This window comes from Mustela lutreola, chromosome 3 (assembly GCF_030435805.1).
Source record: "Mustela lutreola isolate mMusLut2 chromosome 3, mMusLut2.pri, whole genome shotgun sequence".
Lineage (NCBI taxonomy): Eukaryota > Metazoa > Chordata > Mammalia > Carnivora > Mustelidae > Mustela > Mustela lutreola.
In genome coordinates this window covers 170,460,961-170,485,651 of record NC_081292.1, presented here as the reverse complement: position 1 = coordinate 170,485,651, position 24,691 = coordinate 170,460,961, and the positions used below count along the sequence as shown (strand labels likewise).

Sequence of the window (24,691 nt, the reverse complement as noted above, 5' to 3'; positions counted from 1 at the left end):
GGTTAGTCGCAAAACCAGAAACCTCTGGAGCCAGCTGGGGCAGAGCAGGGTGGGGCCAGGGCAGTGTTACTGCCAGCATTGATCCCATGGGACCTCAGCCCAGAAACTGCAGCCAGCTGTCCCGGGAGTGAAAGGAAAACCACACGTGCTCTTAGGGGTCTTCTGGGCTGTCCAGGACTCCTGCCTTCTCTACCTTTCTCTGCTGGCTGCTTCACAGCTCAGTGCTCCCAGCTTCTGGGACCTCTGCTATATCCATGTAAGGGGAGAGAGCAAGTGGAAGCTTGGAAGGCATGGTGCCACATTCTACTAGTGTAAAAACAGGACAATGACTTCTTTGAAAGCAAAAAACAAAGTTGGCAAGTTTGTGAGCTAGTTCTTTGAAGTACAGTTGACTCTTGAACAGTACAGTTTAGACTGCGTGGGTCCCCTTATACAAGTTTTTTTCTGATTAATGTAGTGCTGTACTGCAAATGTATTTTTTCTTAGGATTTTCTTAACATTTTCTTTCCTGTAGCTTACTTTTTTAAAAGAATACGGTATATGATATACATAGAGAATTTGTGTTAACTGTTTATGGTATTAGTAAGGCTCTTTGGGGAGTCAGAAGTTATAAATAGATTTTCAACTTCATGGGTGGGGGGTGGCACTCCTGACTTCAATGTTATTCAGAGTTTAACTATAAAATACAAGAAATTAAATCATTCTGTGGCAAATCGAGGAAGGTCTGGACAGTATGAAGTGATAAAGGTCATGGAACAACAGATAAGAGGATAAATCAAGTATATTATTTTCAAAGAAATGCTAATTTAAAAAATCTTGCTAAAACCATTGAAATGTCAGGAAAAATTTAAACTATACAAATTGAAATCTAAGGACATTTATTTGTAAATTATTTTTTAAAAGATTTTATTTATTTGAGAGAAAGAGAAAACATGAGCAGGGTGAGGGGCAGAGGGAGAAGCAGACTCTCTGCTGAGCAGGGATGTGGGGCTAATGTGGGGCTCGATCCTGGGCCTCCAGAATCATGACCTAAACCAAAGGCAGATGCTTAACTGACTGAGCCACCCAGGCATCCCTAAAGACATTTTAAAAAGAATAGCTACAGGACAACTTGAAAAAATAATTATCTCTGAAGGAAAAATGTCAAGGAATATGTAATTCCTCTATATAAGAAACAGCATCAAAGCTAGGCAAAGATGGACGTTGGCGCAATTTGTGTTTTAAATTGTGATAAGAAACACACAAAATTTACCATGTCTGCTGTTTTTAAGTGTATAGATTAAATAGTGTTAAGTATAGTCACATATTAGAAGCAAATCTTGGCAACTTTCAAATAGTTCATTACTTTAAAAACTAGCAAATCTGATTTCAAAATTCTGTATTATCAGTAGATCTGCAAAACCAGTTTATTACTGTTTTTTTAATCTTTTTTTTTTTTTTTTTTTAAAGATTTAGTTTATTCATTTGAGAGAGACAGAGAGAGAGAGAGTCACACAAGCAGTTGGAGAGGCAGAGGGAGAAGCAGACTCCCCACTGACCTGGGAGCCCAACATGGGACTTGATCCCAGGACTAGAGATCATGATCTGAGCTAAAGGCAGATGCTTAACCATCTGAGACACCCAAGTGCCCCAAAATTGAAAGCAATTTTTTATAAAAGAATTCCGGGTGGGGAGCACCTGGGTGGCTCAGTGGGTTAAAAGCCTCTGCCTTCGGCTCAGGTCAAGATCCCTGGGCCTTGGTATCATGCCCTGCATTGGGCTCTCTGCTCGGCGGGGAGCCTGCTTCCTCCTCTCTCTCTGCCTGCCTCTCTGACTACTTGTGATCTCTGTCTGTCAAATAAATAAATAAAATCTTTTTTTTTTTTTTAAAGATTTTATTTTATCCATTTGACAGAGATCACAAGTAGGCAGAGAGGCAGGCAGAGGGGGGGGGGGGAAGCAGGCTCCCTGCCGAGCAGAGAGCCCAATACGGGGCTCGATCCCAGGACCCCGAGACCATGACCTGAGCCGAAGGCAGAGGCTTAACCCACTGAGCCACCCAGGTGCCCCAATAAAGAAAATCTTTAAAAAAAACAATTCCAGGTGGAAAGTGCAGAGGGACTGAAAGGCCATTTTGCATCCTCCCCCTGCCCCCACCCAGGAAGCACTCAGTTTCCAGTGGGTCATCCATGGGTGGCAGCACCTGTGGTGAAAGAAGCTGCTGGCCCCAGAAAGAGGATGGCAGGCCTCACCTGTTGGGAGGCAGTTGCAAGCCTGTGTCATCACTGGCAACAGCGTCCTGTCTAAAGGCAGGAATCTGGATCCAATCTGCGTGGGCAAGGGGTGGGGCGGGCCGTCTTACTGGGCAGGCAGCTGGTTTCTCTGTGGTGAAGGATGAAGCCGGGGAGCCTGAGAGCCAGAGCAGCTGAGTGTCACTTGTGGCCCTCACGAGGGTCCTGGTTCAGACACACCAGCCATGAGGGTAACCCTTTGGAACAGGCGGGGAGATTTGATGTTATTAGATGTACGTGAGCTCGTGCTGGTGTCAGTGTGGTGATGGTGCTGTGGGTAGATGCTCTAGGAGCGCATTCCTGTCTTTTAGGGTTGCATACGGAAGCGTTTGTGTGTGTGTGAGAGTAGTTTGATGTCTGGAATTTGCTTAATTTACAAGGTGGGGAGACAAGGTCATACATTGATAGCCTCTTTCTGCTGGCCTCCCAGGATGAAATCCCCATATTAAACGTTAGAAGTTAGGGGCGCCTGGGTGGCTTAGTTGGTTAAGTGTCTGCCTTCAGCTCAGGTCATGGTCTCAGGGTCCTGGGATTGAGCCCAGCACCAGGCTCTCTGCTTAGCTCTCCCTCTCCCTATGCCTGCCGTTCCCCCCACTTGTGTTCTGTCTCTCTGACAAATAAATAAATAAAATCTTTTAAAAAATAATAAAAGTTAGAAATTAATGTGATCCTCATAGGCATTTAAAAAAAAGGAAATTGTAAAGTCAGGCATAGGATTCTGTTTGGGCTGTGGGGAGAGCAGCTCTGGGTTGCTTGCGGGTGCCCCTTCTGTGGGAGCGCTGAGGAGTGAGGCAGGCGCCCACCAGTCCCAGCATAGAAGAGCCTGGGAGCCGAGGCGCTAATGGTCTTTAACGGAGCAGCTGTTCGATGGATGGTTGATGATTTTGCCAAGTTAAGAAATTTGTAAATTAAGTTCCTTGAGCCCTGCGATCATCAGTTAGAAATACCATTGTGAGAAGTCTCTTTTCTAGTAGAAAACCTGAAGCCGGAAATGCCTCTGATCAGAAATCCACGAAGGGGCTCTTGGGGCACCCGGAGGGTTGGTGGCACTACAGAGCGTGTTCCTGGATGTGAGGACCCGTACTCTCCCCCCGTCCCCCGATTTGGTGCAATTCTAATGAAAATCCCTGTGGCATTTTTTTCAGTGGGACCATGTGTCCCTTTCAGATCTGAAAGTATCTTAAAGCTGCCAAATGTGACCATGCAGGTCAGTGTGGGGACGTCAGTAGAGAGGGCCCTGGGGCAGAGTCCAGGCCCTCAGGGGCAAGAAGAGGCGCTCATGGGACATAGGAAATTCTGCTTTATTTGTGAATACGGGGGTAGGATGTGTACACACGTAAATCCAGGCCCATGTATCGTGTGCAGAGGCCTGTGGCCCTGCTTCTGTGTGAATATAGTCAGACCAGCTGGGAAGGGCAGTGTCCTCTCTGCCCATTTCCTGGGCAGCACTGTGCGGGGTGGTGGCAGGGATCCAGTGCTCCTGTCCCTCAGTGATGCTGCTTTGGGGAGTAGGTTCCAAGGAAAGACTGAAAAATGCCAGAAAAGCTTTGTTTTTAGAAAGACACTATATCCCACTTGTCCCTGTCTGCCCGTGCAGCTCTGAAGATCGGCTGTGACCTACTGGATAATCTTTGTAGAATGTATTGGTATTTGGGTAATATTCATGAAGCTTTTCAATCACATGAGAAACACACGTTATAAAATTAGGAAATCAAATGTGGTATTAGACACTGTGTGATCACTGTGAAACCACCTTTAAGAGGCGTTACAGGTAAGTCTGTGAGCCTAGAAACCAAGGGGGACAGTGGTACGGTGGGGACTGAGCCCCCCTGCCCAACGTGTGCCTCCTGCCTGGCTGCTTCAGCCTCTGACTCTCCCTGCCTCTTGCTTCCCCCACAGAATGTGATGCTGGAGCTTTCCAAACGCAGCCGCAGTGGCAAGTTCCGCCTGGTGACGAAGTTTAAGAAAGAGAAAAACAGCAAGAACAGAGAAGCTCGCAGTAGCCTGGGAGCCCCGGGTACCCGCCCTCCTGCTGTTCTTCTGGCTGTCCATGCCGGCTGTGGGGGCCATTGTGGTCTCTGCTTTTTTCTGCAGCCTTTTGGTTCTTCCCCGTGGTCCCTGATCACGACCCTTATTGCCGCGGTGTTTGTCTAGGGAGCTGCCCCTGTGTTGTCACTCCTGCCCGGGGTCACTCCCTGGGCGGACTCCGGTGACTGACACCACACTGCGTGCCTGCCCTGGATTAGGGGGTGCAAGGGGGGAGGGGGACACTAGAGGTGATAGGACACTCAGAGACACAGAGCTCACACTTCAGTCTTGTGCAGGGCCCACTGGGCCCTCCTCTTGTGAGGGGCTGCTGGTCCCCGGCCGACAACTCATGAGTCCAGGCCCCATGCTGGAGCCTGGGCCAGTGGCGCTTGCAGCTGGGGAGGTCAATAGAAAATGGCACTCGAGGACATTTTTGGGGGAGTCCGTAAACTGGGGCTCTTAGCATGGCTGTTTCCAGTGCTCTCAGGTGCCGAGAAGCCCCGAGTTTGGATTTGTGCCTTTGATTTTTCTTCTTCGCATGTTTGTCCAGCAGTTGGGTTTCTTTTAATGACGGTGGCTCTGGCTACATGAATCTCTGCCTGTTTCCCTTCCTGCTGTGGACCAGAAGTGATGGGACCCTCCAGAGACGAGCGCAGGCTGGCCTCAGCGGCACAGTCACATTGGCATTTACCTCTTTGGGGGTGTCTGGTCCCTCCTGGGACATGGGGGAAATGACCAGGCTGATGGCCAACCTGGCAGGAACAGACTGCAGCTCCTTCCCTTGGAGAGCGGGTGGCTCCCTGCTGCTTTTTGCGAGGCTCTGGGGCGGTGCCTGTGGCTGGGCGGTGGGTGCCGGCTGCTGGGGGTGTGTGTGGGGTCCCTGCTGCTGGAGGTCTCGGGAGCCAGCTGCTGGGGGCATCTCAGGGCCTGGCTGCTGGGTGTCTTGGGTGCCAGCTGTTGGGGGCATGTGGGTGCCAGCTGCTGGGGTGTCTGGGGTACCTACTGCTGAGGCATCTTGTCTGGGTGCTGGCTTCTGGGGCATCTTGGGATGCCTGCTGCTGGGATGTCTCAGGTGCCGGCTGCCACCTGCCTCGCGCTGGGCTCTGGGCACTCACTGCATTCGTGCTTTTCCGTCTCCGACAGTTCACCTCTGGGGGACAGAGGAGGTTGCTGCCTGGCTGGAGCACCTCAGTCTCTGTGAGTATAAGGACATCTTCACGCGGCACGACATCCGGGGCTCTGAGCTCCTGCACCTGGAGCGGAGGGACCTCAAGGTACTTCCACATTGTCTCCTGGGAACCCGCCCTGGGCTTCCCTGCACTCCCTTCTCTGTCCCCTCTCTCTGACCTGGCCACGCCCCAGCATCAGGGCTCTCCTCATGGTTCTCTTGTGCGTGTCTCGTGTCTCGTGTCTCGGGGTGATGCGCGACGGTGGCCAGCAGAGCACCTCTGCCCCCCGGCAGTGATGTCGCCACCTCCCATAGCCAGACAAAGCCAAAGCGGACATGATGGAGATCTTTGCTTTTCTTAATCTAATTGGACAAGTGAACTATTTTAACATTAAAAATCCTGTCGAGGGCGGGCACCTGGCTGGCTGTGAGTAGAGCATGTGACTTTTGGTCTCAGGGTTATGGGCTTAAGCCCCACCTTGGGGGTGGAGCCCACATAGAAATAAAGTCTGTCAGGGGACGCAGCTCTATGCTAAGGAGTCAGCTGAAGAGCCCTGTGTGACAGTGGCCCCCAGCACGTGGGGGTCCCTCTCCCTTTGGAGCTGACGCGCAGGCACCCCACAGAGATGCTGTGAAGGAACGAGTCTGAACTGTTTGGTTTCCAGGTGCACAGGACAGTCACGTGTAGAACATGCAATCTGTCAGGTGTGCAGCAGTGTTACGTCTCAAAAGTGTGCCTGTCTTAGTGAAAAAACTCGTTGCTAAAAACTACTGTTATTGGAACTTTCAGTGAGTCCTGATCAGTGGTCACCAATGACCACAACAAATGTAGTAGCAAAAATGTCTGAAATATTGTAAGAATTCCCAATATGTGACACAGAGGCTCGAACAGAAGCTGTTGGAAAACTGGGACCGACAGACTCGCTGGACACAGGCTACTAGGGGTCCTGAGTGTGGGAGGTGTGTGGGGTCTGCGGGTGCAGCCGTCGGAGGCAGGCTGCTCGTGCTGGGGTTCGCGTGGGCCAACCTGAGCCCAGGGCTCCTGGAGCCATGTCCTGAGTGGGTGACCCACCCCTGGGGACGTCTTGGACGGCAGCTTTGTTGAGTCACTGTATCCCTGCCGCCAGGCCAGTGTCCTGGGTCTGTCCTGCACGGCAGCAGGGACTGAGGCTTGTGGGAGGGGCTGTGGCGGGCATCTGCACGACTCTTCACGCGTGGGCCATCTCTATCTGGTGTCACTGTCTTCATTTTTTTCTCCTTCGCTTGCGTTCAGAAAGCCAGGTAGAAGGCCCGCGGGGGCCAAGCCCCCTTCCTGGCATCAGGGTGCTGTCCTCTCGTTGCAGGACCTCGGTGTGACCAAGGTGGGCCACATGAAGAGGATCCTGTGTGGCATCAAGGAGCTGAGCCGGAGCACTCCTGCCACCGAGGCCTAGCCCTGGCCCTGTCGGCCTGCGTCCCCCGCACCCCCCACGACTAAGGCCAGGCGCAGCGCCTGCTCCTTCTCATGGTGCTACTCCCTTTGCTCCAGACAGGAAGCCTTGCAGACGCCCGTTCTGTGACTGCTCCGGGGTCTCGAACACACCAACATAGCTACCTTGAAACAGCACCTTGTCCCACCCGGCGTTATGTGGGGCGGACCACCACCTCCCCTCTGCTCTTGCTGACCTGTGACCTGGGCCCTGGGGCTGCCCGGGATTGTCCTGTGGGTTCCTCACGGTGAGCCTCATCATCGCACACCGTGTGGCATCTCCCAGGTGTGCAGAAACTGACCCAGCTGGCAGCCTCCTGCACTGGAAAGTTCTTTCTGTGCCCACCAGCCACCCAGGTCTTGACAGCACCCTTGCCAGGCCACCCACGGCTGATGTCCCATTTATGGATGAGGTCTTTCACAAAGATCTGCCTCTTATCACTTGAGTGTGGCAGGATTGCATTGCCAGTCCCGTCTGTTGTCACTAGACCTGGAGAGGAGGCAACTCGTCCCTCCTAAAGCCAAGTAAATGGGTGGCTGTGATCTTGGGCTGCCAGATCCCTTCCCCATTGCTTTTGGTCCCTTGTCCTGGTTGGTGCCCTCTCTTGAGCTGCTGGTATGGGACATGGGATGTCTATCCCGAGACGCCGTAGCCTCTCTTGTCTCTCCACAGAGGACATATTTGTATAAGCATGGTGGTGTGCGGAGAGAGCGCTTCCTGGGCGCTGGGAAGATGTCTCTCCCTATCCTGGGGGAGACCAGGCTTCGTCCCAGGCCAGCGTCCCGACAGTTTGACCATGTGGACGGCTCTGTCTCATGCCACTCTAGCCTGCGTCCCCAGCCCTTGTGGGCCCGGGTAGGGGACAGTGTCTGGCTGCCAGCTAGGGCTCCATGCTCCAAAGGGGCATGCCACCCCATCTCCTGGAGCTCGCTTTACCCCTCGTCCATGTGAGGGGACTGGGCTGCAGGTGCTGTCTGGTCATCCTTGAGGGGACCATGGGGAGCTCACCAACAAACAGCCTCTACTTGGCACTCGCTTTGCAGGCCCCTGTGCCTCCCCTTTATTGGTGTGCCTGGTGGGCCCCTCCGTGAGCCAACCTGGCCCATACCTCCGGTTTGGGGGTGCTCCTGCTGGTGACCTTCCGGGTGCCCAGCCAGCTCCTGTCCCCGAGAGTAGAGTGGCAGCATTGGGTTTGGGGTGAATAGGCCTGTGCTCCGCAGGGTGCTCTGCTGCGCCTTTGGAGGTAGGCCGGGCAGCTGTCTGTGGCCTTCCCCACCCTAAGGTCCAGTGCCAGCAGATGGCCGTTTGGGACGTGGAAGGCAGAGAGGAGTCATCTGGCCACCAGGAATCACTGGTTTTCCAGGTAGAACAGGCTGAGAAAGGAGACTGAGGGGACCTGAGCCCGCGGTGCCAGCACAGTGTCTGCGCTGTCCCCTCTGGTAGGGACCGGGGACAAGCACGCCCATGGCAAATGGGGGAGTGGCAGCTGCGGATGGGTCTGAAACTGCAGGCCACCCCAGGCCCTCCCGGCCCTCTCTCGGGGAAGCCTGAGGGTTGGGTCAAGCATGGTGTTTAAAATTAATGTGTTGTCAGTGATGAAAACACACTGTTTACATAGAAACCATTTTTCTGATTCTAGTAAGTTAGAGGTGAGTGGAGTCAATGTGCTTGTCGCGTGGAAGTGCGCCGATGTGGGGATCGCGCTGCGTTGCTGTGGGGGCCACGTCGCCCTCCGTGGCCCGCTTCTCCGCCAGGCCCCGATGTTCCTGCTGTGGCTGAGCGCGGTCCCGCTGGGACCCCAATCCTGTCAGCATGGAGGGAGGAAGGGTCAGTCCTGGGGAGTCTTGGAGAAGAGGTTTTGTGCCCTCGGGTGGGGCTTACCCCTCATATTTATGATCTTAATTTATACAGTGCCCGCCGTGGAAGCAAATGCCTCCTGTATTGCTGTGTACATACCCGATCTGGGGTTGTAAATAGGTTGTTCTGTGTATAAATAAAATCTTCCATTGACAGATTTTCTTGTTGTCATTTCCTGTGCTTTGACATAAAACATTACTTGCTCAAGTCTTTCCAAACTGGATTCAGGATTGTTTTTTAGCTACTCTAAAAATAAGGTGAATTGGTGTGGCTAAAGAACAAAATGGAAAGTCATTGTGTTTTTTAGAAAACACAAAGAGTGTTTTTTAAATGAGTTGAGTTTTTTAAATGAGTGAGTTCTTGGGTCTTTTGAATTAAAAACTCAGCAAGGAGGTCGGGCTGAGGGTCAAACTCCATCATGGGCAGCCTGGACCAGCCTACTGAGGGCATGTGATGGAAGCAAATATTCTGATCCTCCTAAATCTTTCCTATAAAACCACAGACCGCCTCTCCCACCTCTCTGTTTAGCTCCTAGTACCTTTATCCCAAGGCAGCAGCCTCTCCAAGCTCAAGGTCATGCTGTCATCTCTCAGTTCTCTGGGGTGAGGCATGGTGACTGGGATCACAGAATTGAAAATGAGGCTGACAGGGTTCAAAAGGGCTGCGTGGGCTTTGAATACACTGGTTCCCTCTCCGATAGCTCTCCCTCCCTCCTCGCTCTTCGGGGGGCCCCGGTGTCCTGTGGTGTGCTCCCTCCTCCCGTGTGGCTATCCAGGATTAGCCTCATGGTTATAAGATGGCTGCCACCACTTCAAGCATCATGCCCAAAAAGTGACCCAAGTCCAGGGTAAAGTGTACGTGAGCAGGTGGTGGTCTCTTCTGGGTCTTGAAGATGAAAGGAACATTTTCAGAAGACCTGCTTTTGCTGACCGCCCCTCATGCCTCATTGTCTAGAGCCGCACACAAACCCGGATGAAAGGAACGGGACCGTGCTGCTGATGACTGGTCATGCGTGATCAGTTAGGCTAACGCATGGAATATTTTATCCAGACGCTGGCCTGAGTGGTCTGCACATACTAACTCCTTTATTTCTTCTAACAATCCTGCCTCTTACAGATGAGGAACGGACTCAAAGAGGTTCTCAGCTTGTGGCACATTACACAGCTAGCATGTGGCAAAGGTGGGAGTCACGGGGCAGGTGGGTACATGAGATCTTAGGTGCTATCCTCTGTCCCAGCCCTGACACTGAGCTCAGCCCACATGACAGGTGAGAAAATTGGGTCCAAACTATCCTAGTCTGTTGGCCCAGAAGCCCAGCTCCGTTCGGTTTGGCAGGGGTGGGGATGGGGGACCCTGCACGCCTGGGAGGTGGGTCTCGGGAGGGCTGCTGTGGGCCCTGCTAGCTGCTGGCCACTCTCACCGGGGAGGCGCACTGCATGGGGCTGGGCTCCACTGTGTCACAAAGCAGTCAGGGAGCCAGCAGGAGACCATGTGGGGCAGAGTGGGTGGAGGCCAGATGCCAGCCCAGAGGGGACGAGGGGGAGGGTGCAGGTGTAATGCAATGGCCAGACTGGCCAAGGCAGTGTGTGCAGCAAGGGGAGCAGTCTTTCTAAATTCATGCCGCTTCCTGTTAGATGTCATCCTCCAAGGAAACCCAGGTGCTCTACATAGTTTACCTTCATCCGATCCAGTGACAGAAGCCTCCCGAAGTGAGGGAAGGCCAAGCTGCTTGACCTGTGTTGGCTCAGACTGGTTTATTCTTTGTTCCCAGAGCAGTCAAGGGCAGGTGTGTTTCCGCGACTCAGACTGCAGCCCCTCCTCATGTCCCTTGGGGGTCGGGCTGTCGTGGCCAAGGTGGCTGTGGTGGTCACCTTCCTGCTGGGGTTGGGGGAGTGTGAGGCTTCCCGAGCCCACCTGGACAAAGGTGGTTGGAAAGACAAACCACCCTCCTCGCCCCCCGCGCCCCACCATGCCCGGCTGCTGTACGCGAGCAGGGGCCGCACACACACTGGCTCATCGCTCACCTCCAGTTGTCTCTTGCTCTGGGGCCCCTTTGCTTTCCGGTCTCCTTCGGGGAGAAGGTCCCTCAGTCAACACACACCTTGCCCGCCTTCCTCCTTTAGGGGGTTTCCAGGTGTTTTGCAGGAGAGAGGCATGTATCCCTGAGGGGACCGGAAGGGTACCCCAGAGCCTCAAGCTGTCCCTTGACAGAGCCTCAAGCTGTTCTCTGGTCAGCAGTGTTCCGTCTGCCAGAGTGGCCCTTACCTGCTGTCTGAGAGGCTTTCCTTGCTCCTGGAAGCTGACGTCTGTGACTCAGGGACTGTCCTGGCCCCACCCAGGCAGCGTTCCTGGCGGTGCCTCCTGTGGGGGGGTGGCCTCCACCTCCCGAATTCCAGCCTCTGCCACAGGCTGTGGGGCTACTCTGCTGGCTCCCGGCTGAACGTTTGTGCTCCCGGCTGACTGTTTGCACTGCCCCACTGGCCGAGGGTGGCCGAGGGTGGCCGGGGAAATGAAGCCTGGGGGCACGGGGGCTACAGAGAAAACTGGGACTCATCTGGACACTGGATCCTTCTCCTTCCGTCTCTCTTTGTCCCACGGTACTTCATGAAATGGGGAGCTTTGATTCTTGGTGTTTCTTCTCCTGACCCCAGCCTAGCTTCTCTTCCCCTGCCAAGGGTGAGTGCTGGCAGTGCTGCTCTTGTGGACATGCGTGCAGGATGCAAGGAGGACTTCGGCTTTTTGCTAAAGATAGTATCTAGGCATGCATGGCTTTTTTTTTTTTTTTGAAGAGTGCACATGAGGGGGTAGGTGGGTGGGGCAGAGGGGGAGGGAGCAAGAACCTCAAGCAAGCTTCATGCCCAATGCGGAGCCTGATGCAGGGATCCATCTCATGACCATGAGATCATGACCCGAGCTGAAATCAAGAATCAGACGCCTAACCGGCTAAGCCACCCAGGTGCCCTAGGCTTGCAGGACTAACTTGTACTGATCCTGGGTTTAACATTTTAATATTTTGTTCATCATGGATTTTTCTGCATTAATTTTGATTTCTAAAAATGCTGTTACTAAAAACTGATCGGTCTTGACTACCAAATTTTTTGGGCAAAAACCTACAGGTTTTTGCCCAAGGCCTCCACTTCCCCGAGTCCTGGCCCCCTGTTGCATAATCTGGTTGTGAATGTTAGAAGCTCTGACTCCCTGCCATCTGTGGAAGCCGCTGCTTGATGCCGATAAATGTCAGTTTTCTATCTCTTGCACCACTAACAGATCCCCACATCATCTGGGTCGTGTGTTGTGCTCAACATTCTCCTTTCTCCTCGGCAGTCGCATCTCCTGTGAGGTCACTTAGTAATGTGACCAAGTGTTGGCCAAAGAAATGTGAGTATTAATTGAGATTTCCAGAAAGTTTCTTTTAAGCCTTTCTTTTTCCTCCTGCAGTTGGCCTGGAGGGTGGGCATGATGGATGGCGCTCCAGCAGCCAGCCTGGGCCACGGGATGGCGCCGAGCATGGAAACACATGTTGAGGGTGGCAGCCCACTCTTGGACATCTCCATGGTCTCCCCAGAGTTCCTGGCCCCCTCTCTGCTCCTGCCCAGCAGCCTTCTCTTATATGAGAATTACACGTGTCTCGTTTTGTCTCCAGGTTGAACCTATCCCTGTCGTAGTCCTTCTGTAAAGATTTTGTACTTGGGAAGCAAGAGTGAAAGCATACAGAGACATGAGTTATACCTATTACGCAGGTGTGAGGCCAAAGGGGCCCAAACCCCAAGGAGATGGGTGAACTGGTACAAAGAAAACTTGGCAGACAGGTGTACACATGGGGCAGGTGTTTGTGGTGCATGGAGGCCTCTCCGAAGCCGGGGTCTGAGAGCATCAGTGTTGGCCCGAACAGAGGAGCTGCTCACACCAGGGATGGCAGCTCCAATCCCGCCAGCCCAGCTCTGTACAAGTTGGAAGCATACTGGGCACAGTCCATTCATGGTTTCCAAACCACTAAAGCAAAACAGGTTTGCAAAACAAGAAGAAAGCTGGCTGGCTCGGAGTTAAAGGCTTTGTCACTCACGCTGTTGATGGAAGCAGATCAACCGTGAGCTTCCTGAGCACTCCCAGGAAGCATGTCGCCAAGTCCCACGCTGGCCGGTCACTCAGCCCCCAGGGTCATCCATCCCAGGCCTCCAGGACGTGCAGGAGGACATGTGTCCAGGGAGTGCTGCCCTCTCAGTGTCCATGCTGGGACACTGGACATCGATCCTCTGGAGAACAGGAGGGCGACCAGAGGGTTAAGTGAGGGTTCGCCTCTGGGGCAGGACCAGGAGCTTGGGGATCTCTGTCTAACTGTGTGGGTCCTCACTGCTGCATTTGTGCCCTCATTTTCCAGAAGAGGTTCTGCTGTGGCCCTCCTCACCCCCTTTGTACACAGATTCTGGGTCTGATTCACCCTGGTCTCTCAGGCACCAGTTGCTGAACTGTGAGGGTGGCTGTCCGCTGGACCTGACCCAGAGTAATGTGGCCCAGAGACCTCAGACCCGAGCTGGGGACATGGACTGCGTGTGAGTTGCCTCCCCTGGCAGGGGCAGGGGGTGCCAAAAGAGGGACACAGGTGTGGTCAGGGTGTAGGCGGAACAGCTGCTGGTGTTATGGTGGGTAGAAACAGGAGAATGGGAGGATCCCAGCAGATGCTGGGCAGCTGGGGCTCAGGACCTCGGGCCAACGTGCTCCCTCCAGGAGACCACCTGCTGCACCCTCCCCCACCCTGGGGCCTGCATTCTGCTCTGCTTCTGGGCGCTTGTGTTGCCCACATTGGGTTCAGTCACCTGGAAGTGAAGGGTCCAGGCCATGACCCTCTGCAGCGAGGGACACAGGGTGACTGCGGTGAGTGGCTGTGCTGCAGGGGTGCAGAGGGACAGAGAGAAATGGGGAGACTGCAGGGAGGCCACAACCCTCTTCTGTGTACGGCTGTCCTTGCTTTGTGGTGCCTCGGGAGGTGAGCAAATATACCCACTGGTGTTTCTTTTACTGACTGGGCTTTGGGTGGGTGTGTCCTGGGGCAAAGACCCAGAGGAGCAGGACAGGCAGGGGAGGGAGTGTCCGCTGTGGTCCTTCCCAGCTAAGTGCCTTCCAGAGAGAAAGGCATCTATAAAGCCATGATTTGGTAATCATCAGGAAATTCTGGTGCACCCCCCACTTTTTTTTTGGCCAGAAAAATGTCCTAGGGGAAGAAAGTTTTTCTGTCATGAACTACCCTTGCCGCTTCCCTTTCCCTAGAAGGGAAAGAAAACAGATCACTTCTAATTTCTTCCGAGATAGTATCCCCCTTGAGTTGGGATTTATTTAAAATGCAAACATACTTCTTTCTGAACCAGTACCAACACCGTATTTCTAAATATAAACGTTTATTGAGCATCTGAAGTGCGCTTGGGGGAAAAATGCCGAGGGGAACATGGAATAGTTGGTGCACAACAGAAACGGGGAGACTGCAACCCAAACAAAGTTTAACAGAATCTTACAGCTCTCCATGGAGCCCCACTTCCCCTAACGGGAGGGAGCGGCCAGGCCAGTGGGCAGACAGCAGCCCGAGGCTCGCACGTGAAGGCACAGCCACCTGTGCGGCCAGGAGGACTGTCTGGTGAGGCCCCCTGGTTTCCCCAAAGCAAAGTTTTTCGGTTATTTCTTTAATATTTGATCACCTTAAAACAAGGGCAGACCAAGGAGCTTGCGTCAGAGCAGCAGGAACAGAGTAGCTTCCCCGAGGGCCCGGCTTCCAGCTCTAGCCCCTCATGTCTGGTTTGGGCCTGGGGATGCGCTCTGTGGAAACCACGTGAGACACCGTTAACCTCGGTTCCCTAAGCTGGTGGCACGGCTGGAACACTGGTCCACGGCTGCCTTCCGTCTCCTAGCATGTGAGCACCATCTCCACGCTGGCAGGCAGCGAGCGTGACAGGCCTGCACAGCAAGAGCCGCCACGAAGCCTCATCTGAGGTAAGAAAGTGAAGTTTGTTCCCTTCCCAGGAACCCCGCTTCCAACCCAGCCGCAGTCTGAGGGCGTGAGGCCTCCCTGTGTGCCCGTGTCCCATCAGCTGGTCCGTACCAGAGGCGGGTCCGTCATAAATGCTGACGAAGTCTTTCATGAGCCGTACTTCATGAAGAGTTCAGTCTAGGTTTTACGTTCTGTCCCCTGTGCTGAGGCCACTCTGCGCTGCCGCCTCAGCACCCCCGGGCTCGTGTGCCCCAAGCAGGCTTGCAGCCCCAGAGAGGCTCTGGCAGCGAGAAGGTTCGGATCCCTGCCCCCGGCACAGCTACGCCTGAGGCCTCCTCTTTCCTTTGGCTGGAAAGCAAGCCGAGGCTTCAGAATCTGTTTTAACTCAGACAGCAGGGGGCACGTGGGCCGTGGGGACCAGAAAACAGCCACCGGCTGGGTAGCCTGAGCCAAGCCATCGTGTGAGCGGAGCTGTCCGATCCTTTGTCAGCTCAGGGGCCGACACCCTCACGTGAACAGTGGAATAAGGCGGGGAAGGCGGACCGTGCAGACTTCCAACGGCAGGTCGGTCCAAGGCTGGCAACGTGCCGTCGTATCCATGCCTGTGGTTCATGCAAAACCGGGGAGTTTTCTTCTATGAATGGTGGCTAGAGTCAGGTGCAGCGTGAGGACAGCATGTCACTGGCTGCTGGAGGACACTGCTGGGTCTGGGTCATCCCCCGGCACAGGTGTGCAGTGCAGCACGGCCACATGTAAGGTGCACTCACCTGGCCCAAGGCAGGACATCCCTCTGCTTGTAACGAGGTGGAGGATTTGGACCGTCTGTCTGCAGAAGGCAGAAAACCGCCCCACCTGGCGAGGCGCTGCAGGAATGAGGAGCCCCCAGGGACGCTGGTGGCAGCCCGTGCTATGGGAAACTCCCGACATGGATGGAAAGAGAAGCTTCTGGTGCGCGGGGCCGGCTGGGTATCTTGGCACCGGAGAAAAGGTCACTGCTTGGCACACGAAGGGCTTCTTGGCTGCAGGAGACACAAGAGGCTGTCACTGACTCAGCCATGGACACCGGAGGCCTCACCAGGTTGAGGGATGTGGATTGACTCCCCTCAAGTTAGAACAGGCCCCAGCAATGTGCGTGTGGACCTCTGGCAGGTATTCCCAGACTGTTCAGCTGGAGGACCTCAATTCATGCAGCCCCCTTCCACCCTGTGACAGGAGAGTGGGTGCCCACGCCCTGTCCACATAGGGAGTCAGACGTTCCCAGTCCGCTGGGTCAAAATGTCCACAGCAAGATACACCTTTACCTTGAGAGATAGAGCGCGAGGATGGGACAGGGACGGAGACAGAATCTCTGGCAGACTCTCCGCTGAGTGCAGAGCCCAACATGGGGCTCGATTTCCTGACCCTGACACTATAACCCAAGCCAAAACCAAGAGTCCGATGCTCGACTGAGCCACTCAGGTGCCCTGAACCTTTTGAATCGAAATGTAGCATTCACAGAGGCGCACATCTGGAACGTCCAGCCCCACGCATCAGTACAGCTGTGCTTGCCCGGGGGACATTCCCTCCCCCTCGGCCCGTTCCTGTGTGTGCTTTTCTCCGGCCCCACTGGACACTGAGGCAGCCGAGAATGTGCGGAGGCAAGGAGGGGCTGGGTCAGGTCGCTGCACTACACCAGCAAGAAGGACCCCTGTCCCCGCATCAGAAGCTGACTGAGGACCAAGATTTCAGGAGACCGGAGGCGGGGAGCAGGTAAGGAGGACAGGGGCACGCCTGGAGTGGCTGGCATGGGGTCACGTGGATATAGGGGTGAGAGCCAGGTCCAGACACGTGACTAGTCCAGTTCAAAGGACTGACAGAGGTAGAATGTTCTGGCAGATTCTGGGAGGTGTTCTGTGGCCCACGGCCAGGGGAGAGACAGCTGGGCTATGTGCCGAAAAGGAAGGAGGGAACAGAAGGATGGAGCACGAGGAGGGGGGTGCAGGGTCCATGTGCTGAGCAGGGCAGTGGCCTGTGGAGGACCCCTGGCTGGACGAGGGCAGACAGAGGAGAGAGTGGCTGAAGCACGAGTGATCTCGAGTGCTCATTCGTTCAGATGATGGAGAAGGGCGAGGGGCTGAGAAGGTAGCAGGGAGGAAGCGGACCAGCAGGGCGAGCTCCTGAGACCGGGGTTGGGGGGTGCTTCACCCTGTGTTCTGCCTAGGTTCCCAGAAAGCCCGGTTAGGGGGTGATGTAAAGAATAGGTCTGGGCAGCAGACAAGAAGCCCCCAGGCTGCATGTCTTTCCAGTGCAGTCTGGAAAGCAGCGCTCCAAGCCCCATCAAGGGCACTCCACCCAGGAGCGCCGACGTCTGGGGGCCGCCAGGGGAAGGTGCTGCGGGCATGAGGGCCGGGATGGTACCTTTTCTTTCCCAGAGCGAGCTGCTTCTGTGTTTCCTTTCCCAGGTCATCTCTGACTGTACTGAAATCTTCGTCATCCTCAACCAGGAGATTCTGCATTTCAAAATAATTAATGAACAATGTTTTCAGACACTTAAGGTGTACGTAAAAAAGACTTCAACATATGGCCATCCGAATTCACCTAAATAGCGGACACCAAGCATCCCAGGGCTGGGGACTAGCTCAGCAAATGGCATGAAGAGCTGGCACGGGGACTCTTGTGCCAGCCCTCAGACCTCTGCCTCTGGCCACCAAGGCTCCATGGAGACCTGGCACAGGGACATGCCTGTTGGATCACGTGCACTCCTGCCCGCTAGTACAGCTGCTCTTCTAGAAATCCTGTCACCACGTCCCCCCACATATCTCCACAGCTGCCCCGTCTGCCCGGTCTGCTAACTCCCAGCCTCCGCAGACACAGGCTGCCCATGGTCTCCTGAGGGGCTGCGGTCAGTTTCCTATACCAACGTCCTTCCCCAGGAACACTGGCCACCCCCAGGCTGGCCTCAGCGAGCAGCGCTCTAGGAAGGACTCCGGGGCTTGGCCGTCCCAGTGTGTTTCGGCTTCCTGGCTCCTGACCGCCTCCCTCGGGTGCATCTGGCAGAGGTAACCCGCTCCAGCGCCATCAAACTCCCAGGCCAACAGCAGGAGTGGGCGCCATCTGGCGATGAGGAAGTCCCGTACCTGGCGCGTCTGGACCCCCGGGGCCATACACCTGCGCCGCTCTGAGGACCTGGGTGTCTGTCTCGCTACTGCTGTGCCTTTTCATACTTTGTAGTGTTTCACAGTTCTTAGAAAGCACAGCACACTACAGCTACTGGAATACGAATGTACTGTCTTAGTCACCGAGCGACCGTGGGAGCATCCTGCTGCATCCACGCGCAGCTCTCAGGTGAGAAAAACGGAGCAGACGCGGGGACCTCTCTGTCCCAGTACACGGTGCTTGGGACGCATGTATCTGAATCAGCCGCTGGTCCTCCACCACCCCTGGAGGGGGGCACTGCTGCACCGGGCCTCGCCTGGACTTGAGCACTACCTGGGGGCATGACCCTCTGTGACCCTTAGCATTGCACGGGGTTTTCCAGTCCCTGGAAGTGACCCTGTGACTTCGTTTCAGCATTAAATGATGGGCGCTGTCTCTGCGCTGACACATGGAGCTCTGATGTATCGATGTCAACCGCTGGCTTCCGTGCCACCACATCCATACTTTCTTCATTTTCTCTGTCCCCTTCCTGGGGTCACTCTTCTTTCCAGTCGATGCTATTACAGCTAGTGTCTCAGGGAACCCTCTGCACGTCCCCTCCCTGCACGTGCCAAGGCTGCCCGGCTGACGGATGTGGGTGCCACGCCCGCAGCACTCCCTGCGGTCTCTGCAGAAGAACAGTCTAGGAAGGATGGCTTTAGGCCTTCCTTTCAGAATCCCCCTTATCTCTCCCTCAGTGTGTGTTCACTTCTCTTCGGAGGGGAGAAGGCACAACGGTGGACGAAGCGGGGCTTACGGGAATGCTTATTCCTTGATGTGAAAGTATCGATTAGCAACTCAATCCTTAAGTTAATATCAGTAAATTAATTCTTAAGGATTAAAGTTATTAATTCTTAATATAAAAATATTACTATGTGACAAAGGAGGTTTGTCCACAGTAGGTGAGGATGGCTCTGTCCCCTTTTGTAACAGACACCAGATTAAAGACGGGAAGCCAGGGACCTAATTACACAGGTGCAGAAACAGTGGGAATTTAATATGCCGATGCTCGCGCAGGATGGAAAACAAAAGGACTCAGAGCAAACTAGGCATGGAAGGAAACGTCTTTCCCTGATGCTGGGACCGACCCCAAACCTACAACAACGCACTTCATGTTAAAACTTCCGCAAAAGCATTTTCATGCAAGGCCAACCCAAGATTAAGATTGTGATACTGAGGTTCTACTGGCCTCACGAAAGGAGTGGTTGGTCTGGCTTGCCCTCTTATTTCTGTTCTCTGAAACAATGTAGGGAAAAGGCACTATTTGAGCCTTGAAGATTTGATACAACTTCTCTCTCAAGGCACTGATAGGGGAGCCTGGGTGCCTGAGTGGGTTAAACCTCTGCCTTCGGCTCGGGTCATGATCTCAGGGTCCTGAGATCAAGCCCTGCATCAGGCTCTCTGCTCAGCGGGGAGCCTGCTTCCCCCCTCCTTCTCTGCCTACTTGAGATCTCTGTCTGTCAAATAAATAAATAAAATTTTAAAAAAGTCACCGATCCTGGTGTTTTACTTAAATGGTAAATTTGCTGTTAAATAACTTGCCTTAATACCAATCGTGTCTCCATCTTTCAAATAATAAGGTGCCCCCTGCAAATTATCTTGCTTTTTCTTCTTTTTCCTCTTGGTAAGTTGCTGGTTCTACAGAAAAAGCAAGCATCTTGAATAAAGAAAATTCACATTCTTACCAAATTCCCCGTCTGTGAGAAACGGCAGTTAACCTATTCACTACACCAGGAAGGCCCAGTCTCCCGAGAAAGCCTGCAACTTTACCCAGCTCGATATCGGAAGCCACTCAAACTTTTCCGGGAAGTACTTGGCAATTTCAATTTTCTCCACGGGCAGAGAGCAGAAGTAGGCGACCCGCTGCCGCAGGGAGCTGGCCGTCCAGCCGCGGGCGGTGTCCCACACCAGGTCCACGCAGGGAGTGTAGGCCCTCTCGCCAGGGAGGCGCATCTGCGTCCTCAGCACCACGTCATGGGGGCTGCAGCAGAAGAGGAGCGGAAGGACAAGGTCGCAGGAACCATGGGGCAGGGGCAGTGATGGGCAAAGCTTTTCCTTGACCCTCTGGTTTTCAGAAGGACAGATCTTCTTTCCTCAAGCCCTCTAACCCTCTTCTCTGCTTTGCTTTCCTTTCACTCTGACGCTGCCTGAGCTGGGGGAAGCTCCCATCGTGGGCCCCCACGCGGTGGCGTCTCCTGGGAGGCGGCAGGGAAGGAGCCCACAATGAGGGCCGCAGCTGTGCCCCAGAAGAGGCGGATTTCGGAACCAGAAGTTGGCAGGACAAAGCTCCGTTAGCTCAGCGCGGGGAGGGCAGCAAGGGGTGAGTGAGGGCTTAGCAGCTCACAGGACAGGAGGCTCTGGCTGGAAGGTGGGGAGGGAGACGGGAAAGCATGTATGTGTGTCTAGGCTGGGCACACCGCGTGTGATTTTACATGCTGGGTTTCAGTTCTATTTTGGTTATAGGGGGGCTTTTACCAAAAGAAGAAAGGAACCACCGGAGGCGTGGGCCTGGGGAGAGAGCAGGCCTGGCCGGGCCGGGGTGGCAGAGGCTTCCCAAGAAGGGGAGAGAGGGAGAGGAGAGCGCTCCGGAGGCTGCGCAAGGATGGGGGCGCCCCAAGCAGGTCTTCACTGCTTACGACAAACGTGACCGTGGGTCAGTGTTGTTATTTCAGAAGGCTTCACAGATTAGACTTTTTCCTAAGACCCCTTTACAGAAACATGCAAAATAACATGAATTCACACACTCCAAAACACAAATGGCTTACAAATGATAAGCCTTTGAGAAAAATGCCCGCTTTTGCTACCGATCAGAGCACTGAAGCAAATGAGACAAGACAACCACTTCTCACTGATCAATTTAGCAAACACTTAAATGAAGAAAATATCCAGTGCTGGTGTGAGGGGGCAGGGAGCGCTACTCATGGGCACTGCCCGTGCGAACGTGCATGGGAAGGACTTACCTGGAAAGGAACTGAATGGTTTTAAGAAGTTTAAGATGTTCATACCAGTTTGACCCAGAAATCCCCCTCCAGGACACTACTCTTGGTCAATACGGTTGGCAGTGAGAATGCACGTTCATAAAAGCCATGGGGCTAAGTGAAGGTGAGACATGCAGAAGCAGAGTCCCCGCTACTATCCAGCAGCGGGAACGGCATTCGTCACATCACGCAGAACCACCTCACCCTTCAGTGATGCCGACAGAAGGTCTTAAAAAAGATTTTCTTATCGTGATAAAAGAAATAGGAAGGTTTGATTACAGACCCCACTGGGGTATTTCTTTAGTCAATAATTAATCATTGGCTCTGACACAGGCATGGTTGTGGGTACTGGGGGTAGAGCAGTAACCGCAAAGCTCACATCACAGTGGTGGGAGCCAAGTCCCCCATGAGGGTCTCCTAAGTCAGGGTGTGAAGGTGATGAAGGAGGGGAAGGGGGTGGTGACAGGTGCTGACAAAAGACTGTCCCAGGGCATGGATGAGGGCTGGGAAGGAGCATCCTGTTCGCTCTCAGAGATCACTATGGAGTCAACATGCATTTGTGACTCACTGTTTTCATGGGAAGACGAGTTCCCAGTTCCAGACACCAGAAACACAAACGCATTTGTAGAAGACAGTCTGGTTTAAATTGCCAGGCTGCTCAAGCAGTGGGGAAAAACCCTTTACTATTGAGCACACTATTAAGGTTTTCAAGAAATTACCCACCAGGACAAGTCAAGCACACAGAATTGGATGACTTACCCCAAATTTTCTTCTTTCTCAAGGGGCTCTAAGCAGATCTCAGTTTTCCTTCCCAGTTTGTATTCCCTGATAAAAGAAATGAAACAAAATAACAGTGAGTGACATACTTAATTTTTTAGATCTTTTGGGGAAAAACACGAAGCTTTCTTTTTAAGCAAAAGTTACAGTGAATAAGAACATTCAAAATCTGAGAGATGACAATGAATGAGTAGATGCCGACAAGCTGGGGGAGATGGACAGACCTTGGCATGTGCTGAGTCGCAAAGAGAAAATCTGAACAGAGCAGTTACAGTAAGAGAACTAAGTAAGTAATAAAACACCTTGAACAAAGGAAAGTACAGGACCAGATGGCTTCACTGGTGAATTCTAACAAACATTCTTCCCCAGCTCTTCCAGAAAGCTAAAGAGCTATTACAAGGCCAGCGCTACCCTGATACCAAAACCAGACAAGAAAAAGTTACAGACCAATACCCTGGCTGAATACAGATGTAAAAATGCTCAACAAAATATCCGCAAACCAAATCCCAACTCCTCCACCTCGATCAAGTGGGATTTGTTCCAGGGACACAAGGGTGGTTCAGTGTCTGCAAATCAACCAATGTGATACAGTCAAGTGAAGTCATCATCTCAACAGATGAAGGAAAAGCATTTGACAAAATTCTACATTCTTTCATGACAACCTCACTTGACAAACCGGTAGAAGAAACCTAACCGGACATAGTAAAGGCCAGACACGAGAACCGCTGGCAACTCATCCACCGACGGCTGCGCGTCCGCACGCCTGTCTCCGCCGCGGGGAGAAGGTGCCCGCTGGCGCCACTCTGACCCGACGCTCCACTGGAAGTCTTGCCCAGAGCCATTAGACAAGGAAAAGAAAGAAAAGGCGTAAAATCAGAAAGGGTAAAGTACAGCTGCCTCTACTTACAGATGCCATGCTATTCCATGTAGAAAACCCTGAACACCAAAGAACTAAATAAATTCAGTGAAGTTGCAGGATACAAAGTCAAGATATGAGAACCACTTAGCATTTTATACACTAATAGTGAACTATCAGAAAGACAAGAAAACAGTTCCATTTATAAGAGCATCAAAAAGAATAAAATATGCAGAAATAAATTTAACCCAGGAAGTGAAAGATCTATATGCTGTAGAACATTGATGAACGACACTAAAGACATACGGAAATGGAAAGATATGCCATGCTGCTAAACTGGAATGTTGCTAAAATGTCCCCATTATCCAGAGTGATCTGCAGATTCAATGCAATCTCTATCAAAATTCCAATGGCATTTTCCACTGAAATAGGAAACCAATCTGAAAGTTTGTATGGAACCACAAGAGATCCCAAAGATCTGAAGCAATCTTGAGAAAGTAGAACAAAGCTGGAGAACAATCATCTTTCTTGATTTCAGACTGCAGAAATCAAAACAGTATGGCACTGGCATAAAATCAGACACAAAGATCAGTGGAAAAGAACAGAGAGCTCAGAAATAACCCCATGCACATACGGCCAATGAATTTACAACAAAGGAGCCAAGAGCACAGAACAGGGAAAGGACAGTCTTGGTTTCTCCAGCAGATGGTGCTGGATAACTGGTCAGCCACGTGTGACAGACCGCGGCTGGACGGCTATCTCACGTCATATCCTAAAATCGACTTAAACGGATTAAAAGACTAGACTGTAAGGGCCAAGCCACAAAACTCTTAGAAGAAAACACAGGGTAAGCTCCTTCACACTGGCCCTGGCAATGATTTTTTCATTTGAAACCAAAGAAAAAGACAAGAAAAGCAAAAATAAGCAAGAGGGACTGCATCAAATTAAAAAGCTTTTGCACAGCAAAGGAAACCATCAACAAAATGAAAATGTGACCTAGGAAATGGGTGAAGAAATTAGCAAATCATGTATGTCATAGAGGGTTAATAACCCACACAGCTCAAGAATTAAAAAAACAAACAAACCTGTAAATACTATTAAAAAAATGGGCAGAGGAACTGACATTTTTCTCCAGAAGATCTACAGATGGCCCCCAGTACATGAAAAGGTGCTGACCGTCACTCATCCTCAAAGAAGTGCGACTCACAAGCACAGGGAGAGACGTCCTCCCACTCGTCACAACGGCTAGCACCAAAAAGGCGAGGACAGTGTTGGCGGGGGATGTGGAGGAATCGGGAACCCTTGTGCTCTGCCGGTGGGAATGTGAACTGGTAAAGCCAATTTTTTGGAGGTTCCTCAAAAAATTAAAAATAGAACAACCCATATGATCTGGCACTTCTGGGCTTGTATCCGAACGAAATGAAAACAATCTCGGAAGTGCTATCCTCGCTCCCACGTTCACAGCCGCCAAGATATGGAAACGACCCAAGTGTCCGTCAATGGAAGGATGGACGGGCAGGGAGGTGGGGTACACGTGTATGCAACAGAGTATCAGGAGGACATCCTGTTACTTGTGACAACAAGGATGACCTTGAGGGCATTAGGCTAATAGTGAAGTTAAGTGGGACAGTTAAGTGTGGTATCACATACATGCGGATTCTAAAAAGGCCAAAAGCATAGGAACTGTACATGGCCGTCTCTAAGGGCTGCAAGGGGCGGAGGGGGAAGAGATGTTGGTCAGAGATGCCCAACTTCCAGTTCAAGATCCGTAAGTTCAGAGCCTCTCATGTCCAGCACCGTGCTTACAGTTCACTGTAACACAGACTGGAAAGTTCTTTAGAGAGTAGATCCTGAATGTTCTTACGACGAAAAAGAAATGCTAATTATGTGACACATGCAGGGTTGGCTAACGCCAGGGCGACAATCATTTTCAACGTACGCAGCGCCATGTATCAGTGATATCCCAACAAAGCCTGAAAAACTCAATATTCTGTTCATGGTACCTGAAGCACAGTAAACACACAGGGAGCTACATTTATGCCTAATATGGAAAAGTAAAGCCCCAGAGTGTCGATGGAAAGTGTCACCCAGCTGCCAGCAGGCTGCCTGACCCCCCAAGCCCCCCGGCCCTCATGGC

The 24,691-nt window shown here is 52.7% G+C and overlaps 2 protein-coding genes across 16 annotated transcripts in view; one reads left to right on the top strand and one right to left on the bottom strand.

Annotated features, from left to right (window-relative positions):
* DGKD (diacylglycerol kinase delta) overlaps window positions 1-7,144 on the top strand; it is a 113,398-nt gene extending 106,254 nt beyond the window's left edge. For 5 of the 6 annotated variants that reach the window (XM_059167675.1, XM_059167674.1, XM_059167678.1 and 2 more), the window contains 3 exons: window positions 4,170-4,287; window positions 5,442-5,572; window positions 6,810-7,144. In XM_059167675.1, the coding sequence (XP_059023658.1) occupies window positions 4,170-4,287; window positions 5,442-5,572; window positions 6,810-6,899 (339 nt within the window). In that variant the 3' untranslated portion in view covers window positions 6,900-7,144. The remainder of the gene's footprint in view (window positions 1-4,169; window positions 4,288-5,441; window positions 5,573-6,809) is intronic. The other variant, XM_059167676.1, reaches the window with a different exon arrangement.
* A 7,024-nt stretch (window positions 7,145-14,168) lies between these two features.
* Window positions 14,169-24,691, bottom strand: part of USP40 (ubiquitin specific peptidase 40) — a 76,552-nt gene continuing 66,029 nt past the window's right edge. For 8 of the 10 annotated variants that reach the window (XM_059167666.1, XM_059167667.1, XM_059167665.1 and 5 more), the window contains 5 exons: window positions 21,681-21,746; window positions 19,714-19,924; window positions 19,486-19,581; window positions 17,167-17,258; window positions 14,169-15,788 (listed from right to left, as the gene is read on the bottom strand). In XM_059167666.1, the coding sequence (XP_059023649.1) occupies window positions 15,677-15,788; window positions 17,167-17,258; window positions 19,486-19,581; window positions 19,714-19,924; window positions 21,681-21,746 (577 nt within the window). In that variant the 3' untranslated portion in view covers window positions 14,169-15,676. Of the gene's footprint in view, window positions 15,789-17,166; window positions 17,259-19,485; window positions 19,582-19,713; window positions 19,925-21,680; window positions 21,747-24,691 lie in introns of those variants that run through there. The other 2 variants (XR_009351974.1, XR_009351975.1) reach the window with 1 other exon arrangement.